Source organism: Aplysia californica, unplaced genomic scaffold (genome assembly GCF_000002075.1).
Source record: "Aplysia californica isolate F4 #8 unplaced genomic scaffold, AplCal3.0 scaffold00282, whole genome shotgun sequence".
Lineage (NCBI taxonomy): Eukaryota > Metazoa > Mollusca > Gastropoda > Aplysiida > Aplysiidae > Aplysia > Aplysia californica.
Genome location: NW_004797552.1, coordinates 248911 through 258222, shown reverse-complemented (window position 1 = coordinate 258222; position 9312 = coordinate 248911). Strand labels below are relative to the sequence as shown.

The 9312-nt window shown below is 40.1% G+C and overlaps 1 protein-coding gene across 1 annotated transcript in view; it reads left to right on the top strand.

Annotated features, from left to right (window-relative positions):
• LOC101856906 (polypeptide N-acetylgalactosaminyltransferase 2) overlaps positions 1-9312 on the top strand; it is a gene marked incomplete in the record, with an annotated part of 65684 nt that overhangs the window by 48478 nt on the left and 7894 nt on the right. The window contains 8 exon segments of the mRNA XM_013084269.2: positions 182-310; positions 2107-2333; positions 3358-3456; positions 4804-4871; positions 5908-5973; positions 6807-6928; positions 7484-7571; positions 8285-8372. Coding sequence (XP_012939723.1) covers positions 182-310; positions 2107-2333; positions 3358-3456; positions 4804-4871; positions 5908-5973; positions 6807-6928; positions 7484-7571; positions 8285-8372 — 887 coding nt within the window.

The window sequence follows — 9312 nt, the reverse complement described above, 5'->3', positions numbered from 1 at the left end:
ATTATTATTATTACATGGATGTTTTCTCCTGTATAAATGTCATTATTATTATTATTACATTGATGTTTTCTCCTGTATAAATGTCATTTATTATTATTTTAATGAAATGGATGTGTTGTCCTGTATAAATGTCCTTGATTATAATTATGACATGTATGTATTGTCGTGTGTGTGTTGGCAGGATGGGCGAGGCAGCCGAGTGGACTCCGGGCCGGACGGGTTCAACGCCCCACGCCGGCCGAGACATGAGGAGAAGTGGGAGACTCTGGGACATGACGACACGGTGGTGCTGGTCACGGAGGCTCCTAGGGTCAGTGGGGGATTTTTTTGTTTTGTTTTTTGTGGGGGTTTTTGTTCGTTTTTGTGTATGGTGGTTTTGTTTGGGTTTTTAAAAATGTTTTTTTGTTTTTGTGTTTTTTTAATGTTAGTTTTTGTGTATGGTGGTTGTTTTGTTTGTCTTGTATGGTTGTTTGTTTTTTTTTGGTTTTTGTTTTTGTTCGTTGTTTTGAGGGGTTTTTTGTTGGTTTTTTGGGGCATGCAGGGTCAGAAGCCCGCCCCCCTAAATTATGTTCTAAATTGTGTTGATGAGGGTGTAAAAACAGCTACATTAAAACAGATGCTGGTTAGGTGAATGTGTTGTGTTGTCATAGATAGGCTGAGGCTGGGAGGGAAAAAGGGGAGAAGTTTTTGCAGAATTTTCAGATTTTTTAAAGCCAAGAATTTTTATCTCTTTCATTATTTTGTTAATGTGTTTCTCTTTACTCTAACTGAAGCAGAAATAACGTCATGTTGAAGCCTGTATTTATTAATAATGCTGACATGCCCCAAAATAATATTTCTCCAAAATGAATTAACGTTTGGGGGGTTATTTCCAATGGCTTTTATCTCTATTGATCAACAAAGCTGTTTGTGTTCTGTGAGATTCCTCGTCTGCAGTTTCTCCCCGCGACGAATGGAAATATTGATATTTTTATCTGGTAAAGCCTTTTTTTTACAGATCAGGGCTGTATGTTTTCTGGATTGTTCTTGCGGAATTTTTTATCTTTTTTTTTCCTTCGTTGTGGTGAAAATCACGAGGGCATACGTTGAGTTCAAGTGTGGGGTGTTTGGGGAAAGATCAGGATTCTTGTGGGTGGTTGGTGGGTGTTCCAGTGTGCTTTTTTTCTTTCTTTTTCTTTGTGTGTTCCAACATTGTGAAGACTTTTGAGAAGAGTTGCAACATTTGGAAAGCCCATGTAAAAGTTTAGTTGTCCTTTGCAGGCTGTTGAGAAATGTTAGAATCATTAAGAAAACCTTTGAGAGAATTTAGATCACTCTGGTGGGGGTGCTGGTGTGGTTTGCTCCTTCTTTCCTATCATACGTATGTCATCCACATCTCCCTTCCTTCTTTTTTCGTGTTTGTTACTCTCTTGTAGCACCTCTTATCTTGGACACTTTTATGCCATTATTGTGGTGCAAGTGCTGTAAAACACTTCATGAATTCATTCATCCAGTGCCAGATACTTTGTTCAGATGCTCTTAAAAAAGCCACTTTTCCTGATCTTTCCCCGTTACCCATTTGTTTATGTTCCCTAAGTAGGTTGCTCTGGGCCTACCGCTGCCTCGTTTGCCCTCAATTTTGCCAGTGAGACCTAGATGTTCTAGACCTTTATGTCTATTCAGGTGTCCCAAAAACTAATAAATTGTTGTTTCCTGATTGTTTTTAACAGTGAGCGTCCCACGTGGGCTTCGTCAAGCACTACCTCATTTGATTTCTTGTCCTTCCACGATATTCGTAAAACATTTCCTGAAACAAAAAACCTTTGAGAGAATTTAGTTCATTTTGGTGAGGGGTTAGCATTTCTATGACATATTTATTGTGTTGCAAGTGCTGTAAAAGTCTTACTGAAAACCTTTGTTGTTTCTATAACATATTTATGTTGCAAGTGCTGTAAAAGTCTTACTGAAAACCTTTGTTGTTTCTATAACATATCTGTGCTAAAAGTGCTGTAAAACGCATAGTAAAACTGGACAAAACCCTTTGTTGTTTCTATGACCTATCTGTGCTGAAAGTGCTGTAAAACGCATAGTCAAACTAAACAAAACCCTTTGTCGTTGTGGCTTCAGATCATCACTGGTGTGAACCCGCGTCTGATGGAGAGCCGCGAGGTGCAGAAGGAGGACGTGGTTCAGGAGGAGGAGGGCGTGGTCTGGACGGAGTTTGACGAGGAGAAGTACGTGGCCAAGACGAGGCTGCGGCCGGGGGAAGATCCCTACACCAGGAACAAGTTCAACCAGAAGGCCAGCGACGGAACGAGGTCCAACCGGGATGTGCCTGACACGAGACACCTGGAGTCAGTACTAGTCCTGTTGTCGTGTCCGTCTTTTGGGAAATAGAATATCGAGACCTCTGTACTTTTTTGTCGCTTCTCCATTTTTAATAACAGTGAAAACAGTTCATAACAAAGAGTGAGCTGAAGGAGAAGTCACATTTTCACTGTTAAAAAGAATGGAGATACGACAAGAGAGCACTGAGGTCGCAATATGTCAAGACATAGTGAAGTTAAGAGCTCTTCAGGTTTCGGGCTTATAGAGTTGTTGGTACCATCTTGAAGCTTGTTCATTTACCTTGCTTTTAAGGAAATAAATACCTTTTTTTTCCCCCTTATAGTAGAGGGTTTTACGGCGCTCGCAACTGCTTAAGGTCATATGAGCGCCAAAAAAATACTTTTCTTAAAAAGAAGTCAAAATGTGTTAGATTAAAGAAGGTTGGGATTGCCTTGTGTGTGTACAGGTAAAATTAGCAAGAAAATGGCCACCAAAATTTGGTGTCTTCCAAAGCTTGAGCATCCTTGAAAACTGCAAATTTACATTTTTTTTATGACCTTGATCAATATTTTTCAGTAAAATACACTCAGAAATGTGTTTTTAAATGGATAAAAAAGTTGTGGAGTGAAAAAGAGAAAATTGCCCAAAAGGGGGAAAAAATGTTTTAAAAAATAATAAAATTTAATCATTTTGAACACCTGATTTTGTCATGATATCGCCCTCATTTATTATTTTTATTATAGATATTTTTCTACCCCATCATCACAATTTAGGTGGGTGGTTGGCAGGTGCTCTGGTGTAGTTTGCTCCTTCCAACTTATCAAACGTCCGTCATCATTATCTATCTTCCCCCTATTCTTTTGATCTTACTCTCTAGTAACAACTATAATCTTCGGCACTTATATCACCTATTAATTTGTGTTCCAATTGTAAAACTTTTGAGTAAAACTCACAACTTGTTATTCTAGACTGTAGCTTGTACAAATGTTGGAACTCGTACCATACGATGCTGTGGAAGTTGACAGCTGCACGTGTCTGCTGTGTCCTCAGGTGTCGGTCCAAGCCTTGGAGACACGATCTGCCGGACACGTCTGTCATCATCACCTTCCACAACGAGGCTCGCTCGGCCCTGCTCCGGACCATCGTCAGGTACCCTTTGTCACCACCGTTTTCCTCTGTCTGAATGTTACATTGAACACAAGGAATATGATGTCTGAATGTTACATTGAACACAAGGAATATGATGTCTGAATGTTACATTGAACACAAGGAATATGATGTCTGAATGTTACATTGAACACAAGGAATAGGATGTCTGAATGTTACATTGAACACAAGGAATATGATGTCTGAATGTTACATTGAACACAAGGAATATGATGTCTGAATGTTACATTGAACACAAGGAATATGATGTCTGAATGTTACATTGAACACAAGGAATATGATGTCTGAATGTTACATTGAACACAAGGAATATGATGTCTGAATGTTACATTGAACACAAGGAATATGATGTCTGAATGTTACATTGAACACAAGGAATATGATGTCTGAATGTTACATTGAACACAAGGAATATGATGTCTGAATGTTACATTGAACACAAGGAATATGATGTCTGAATGTTACATTGAACACAAGGAATATGATGTCTGAATGTTACATTGAACACAAGGAATATGATGTCTGAATGTTACATTGAACACAAGGAATATGATGTCTGAATGTTACATTGAACACAAGGAATATGATGTCTGAATGTTACATTGAACACAAGGAATATGATGTTGTCTGAATGTTACATTGAACACAAGGAATATGATGTCTGAATGTTACATTGAACACAAGGAATATGATGTTGTCTGAATGTTACATTGAACACAAGGAATATGATGTCTGAATGTTACATTGAACACAAGGAATATGATGTCTGAATGTTACATTGAACACAAGGAATATGATGTTGTCTGAATGTTACATTGAACACAAGGAATATGATGTCTGAATGTTACATTGAACACAAGGAATATGATGTCTGAATGTTACATTGAACACAAGGAATTTGATGTCTGAATGTTACATTGAACACAAGGAATATGTTGTCTGAATGTTACATTGAACACAAGGAATATGATGTCTGAATGTTACATTGAACACAAGGAATATGATGTTGTACCCATTAGAAAGAAATTTAGATTGAGTCTCGATACTTAGGGAGCTCCTTCGCCCAAACTCAGGCGCTCGCAAAAAAAATGTGAAAAGTGGAGGCAGTTGGTGAGGCTCTCTGTCATACAGCGCCCCTATGAATTTCGTGGATTATTTGATCAGTAAGCAGTAAGCTTGATACTTTACCTGTTATTGTTACAGCGAAATGCTCGCAGCTAAAGTGATCTAAAAACAACAACAACAACCTGTTATTGTTATACAGTTATATTGTTGTTCATATTGACTGGTGAAGTTTTCACCTATTGTCCTTGTCTTTTCCTCCTCCAGTGTGTTCCGGAAAAGTCCGGCTCATCTTCTCAGAGAAATCATTTTGGTGGATGACTTCAGCGAAGATCGTAAGTTCATTTCATGGAAACCCTTTCTCCAAAATTCTTTGACAGCTGAAAAAATATACGTACCAGCACCATTAATAGAACTTTCATAACTCTATTTCTGAAACACATGCTCAGAGCCTGTGGTTTTTACTTGGGGTTGAGTGCTATATAAATGTCGTATCTTCTATCTTGTGATAAGGTCAGCTAATCCCAGCAAAGTAAATTTGACAGGAGAACCAAAAAACTTATTTTGTTTTAGCACACAGTGACCTGACGGTCTGCAGGTTGTTGGCTTTATCTCTGACATTTTAGTAGTTTCTAGCCAGAACTCTGACCTGTCTTTGACTGAGTATAGGGAATGGATAAGTTGCTATTGATTTGTGAAATGAAAAGAAGAAATGATGTTTTGGTGCTTAGCTGGTTTTATCACAAGGTTGACGATATATTTGAATCATTGTTTTTAGACATTCAGTTGTGCCTTTTGATGCGCAGTTTCATTATGACTGCTGTTTACACACACCCCCGCGCACGCACACACACACACAAGGGCAGTGCCACTGACTGAAGTGTCTATAGGCCATTCCCAAAGGGGGAATATCAACATGTTCTTATGCACTGTAGAATTGTAAATGGGCTGATTTATCAATGTCATGCTCATACTGTGCCGGAACAACATAGGGTGAACTGCTGCTTTTTCTTTCCTCATCCTTACTATCGTCATTTTTTCCTCTACTTCTTTTGTATGTTTGTCACTCTCTTGTGAACTGCTATTTCCGGGGTGCCTTGATAGTTGAAGCAGACTTTGTGCTGTTGAGGCTAGAGAGGTGAGCAAAGTAAGCCTGATTCCCTGTAAGGACTTCTCTGTTGACATCGACTCCTTGGTGCTCATATGACCTTATGCAGTTGCGAGCGCAGTAAAAACCTCACTAAAACTATTTAGAAAACCCTCACTCATACTCAAACTGTTGTGCCTGAAATGTTAGAACTCTCCACTTAAGAAAGTATTTGGATATATGGAAAAAAAAAGAGCAACTGTTTGTTTGTATTTGACCCACAGCTAGCGATGGACTGGAGCTGAACAAGATCCACAAGGTGACGGTGCTGAGGAATGAGAAGCGACAAGGTAATGGGCTTGGTCTTCTGTCTTGTCGGGATGCTGTAAGCCTGGGGTTTAAATCATAGTCCGCGACTTTAACAATGTTCAGCGATGGAAATGAATATATTCAGTCAGTTACCTTAAATCGTGAATAAAACTTTTGTTGTCTTCAGGCGGGTACCACCTGGGTGTAGTGAGGAAAAAAATGTGTATTAAGCGCCTTCCCCAAGGACACAACGTCGGGTCTCTGGTAGGATTCATACCTATGAGTTAGAGACACTACCCTGCTTGGTATCAGTGACACCGTCAGACCGTTGGTGGGTGGTTGGCAGGTGCTGTGCTGTGGTTTGCTCATTCTTTCCTATCAAACAACTGTCGTCTTTATCTCTCCTCCTCCTTTTTTATGTTTGTTACTCTCTTGTAACACCTCTAATCTTCGGCACTTATATAACCTTATTGTGTTGCAAGTGCCTTAAAACTCTTTCTAAAACTAAAAATTCATGTAAAGTGCCTTTCCCAAAGACACAAAGTCAAGCCATTGACGGGATTCAAACCCATGAGTTAGTGACAATAACACCTGTTATGTAAGGGACATAACAAGGTTATTGTCCATCCCTGTTTTAAGGGAGCTACCCTCCGTCACTTTAAGACATGCGCGGTAGCGACTAGTGGGGTGAGTAATAAAGTTAAGTTGCTGTCCGAGATTGGTGTGGTGAGCAGTTCTTCTTGTGCTCATGTCAGTTAGTGAAGTGTTCTGGATTAAAGTGAACCCAAAGTAGACAAAAAACACCTGCTGGGTACCAGTGGCACAGTCAGACCGTCGGGTGTTTCTGCCACGGTATGAACGTCTGTCTCCCCAGGTCTGATCCGGTCACGGGTGAAGGGAGCCGCGGCAGCCAAAGGTCAAGTGTTGACCTTCCTGGACAGTCACTGCGAGTGTAACGCCAACTGGCTGGAGCCTCTGCTAGAGAGAGTGGCTGAGGTTGGTGGTTGTTGTTGTTGTTGTTGTTGCTGTTGTTGTTGCTGTTGTTGTTGCTGTTGTTGTTGTTGTTGCTGTTGTTGTTGCTGTTGTTGTTGTTGTTGTTGTTGGAGAGCTTGGCTGAGGTTAGTGGTGTTATTATTGTCATTGTTGTTGTTGTTGTGATGGTGATTGTTGTTGCTCACCACCTTTTATGTCCATTGTAAAACACATGTCTCTGTGGATTTTACTGAAAAATGTTGATCAAAGGCAAAAAAAATGCAAATTTGCAGTTTCCAAAAACACTCAAGCAAAGTGACTCAACTTTGGCAGACATTTTCTCTCCTGATTCTACCAAGTTGTGACTCATAAATGTACTCGCACACATGAACACACTCACATCAGCACACACACTCACACTTACATACACAGACAGACAGACACACACACACACAAATAATCATTAGATAGATTAAGAAAATTATGTCAATTCTCACACAGATGACAATGACAGGATAGTACGTGAAGAATTACTTCATAACTCTGAATGAAGCTGAATGTTTTCTCCCCTGTTTCCAGGACAGTAGGAACGTGGTCAGCCCCATCATCGATGTGATCAGCATGGACAACTTTGACTACATCGGGGCCTCGGCCGACCTCAAGGGAGGTGAGCTGGGGCGCTACGACTGTTGAGTTTACAATGATTAGGGGGAGCAATACCAGGGTCTGTTGTGCAGTGGTTAGACGCTTTGCTGTTGTGGGCACGAGACCCAAGGTTGATTCCCAGACTGGGAGTATTTGTATTGAGTATTTCTGTCTTTCTGCTGGGATGTTGTATCCCTCTCAGCCTGGGTTGGCCCTTATTGGCAGGTTCAGAAGCCTGCCTCCAAAGTGACCGAAATTGTCTTGATTGGGGTATAAAACCACCTTTTTTTTCTTTTTTTTTTTTAGAAAAGGGGGAAAGATTATATTGTTTTAGTTTATTTGTTTGGTTTAGAATGCCTAAGAAAATTTTTTTTTTTTGTTTGGGTGGCAGGATGCATGAAAAAATACTTGCTTACATGCTAGTTGTTGGTTTGGATGACCCTTGTTGGAATCCACAATGAAGTAATTGTGAACAAAGATTGTGTAGGAAGTTTTCAAAACTGCCCTCCCACCTGGCTTGGTCTAATTGGAAACAGGCTGTCAATTCCAAGGTCCTGCTTTTAAAAAAATATCTGTACAGCATTTAGGGAAGTAAAAGTCGTACCGTACCAAAAGAAGGTGCAAGGGAAAAACATGAGATGTCGCCTTTTGTCATTGTGAGAAAAACTGGGAAAAAATGCTTCACGACCCAAGTTAAAAAAACGGGGTTTTTTCAATGTCGCTGTTTGTCCTCAGGCTTTGACTGGAATCTGGTCTTCAAATGGGATTACATGACGGCAGAGGAGAGGAACAGGAGGAGGCAGGACCCCATTTCTCCCATAAAGTAAGGAAAGATAGACTCTTTGTTTGGGGTTTTGTTTTTGTGGTAGAGCCTTCTAGACACATTGTCCTTGTCATTCCTCAATAGCATAAATCATCTTCTGAAGTTTTGAGAAAATTAAAGATAAAGAGAGAGTGTCAGACAAAATCTTGTGAGATAAGCTTGAGATTATATTCCTAGGATTGTCAGATAAACCTCCTGAGGTAAAAGCAGCCCCTGGACATGGGTAGCTGGTGCTTCTGTGAAGAAAGTATTAGATGTAAGTTTCCTGAGATGACTTTGTTCCGCCTGTGGTGGACTTTGCTTGTTCAGAACGCCCATGATTGTTGGAGGTCTGTATCTTTGCTTCGGGTGAAATCTTGTGTCTTTGCTTAGGGTGAAATCTTGTATCTTTGGGTGAAATCTTGTATCTTTGCTTAGGGTGAAATCTTGTATCTTTGGGTGAAATCTTGTATCTTTGCTTAGGGTGAAATCTTGTATCTTTGCTTCGGGTGAAATCTTGTATCTTTGCTTCGGGTGAAATCTTGTATCTTTGCTTAGGGTGAAATCTTGTATCTTTGCTTCGGGTGAAATCTTGTATCTTTGCTTAGGGTGAAGTCTTGTATCTTTGCTTAGGGTGAAGTCTTGTATCTTTGCTTAGGGTGAAATCTTGTATCTTTGCTTAGGGTGAAATCTTCTTTCTGTTGTAGTCAGATTGTCAAACGAAATCTCATGAGCTGAATGTGAAACAATAGAATTCCCACTGTGGCCTGTTTTGTTTGATCAGGACACCCGTTATTGCCGTAGGGCTGTGTCAGTTTGCTTCTGTTGAAGTCTCCCTTCTGCTGTAGTCAGATTGTGAGAGGAAATCTCATGAGATGAATGTTTGCTTCTGTTGTAGTCAGATTGTCAGAGGAAATCTCATGAGATGAATGTTTGCTTCTGTTGTAGTCAGATTGTGAGA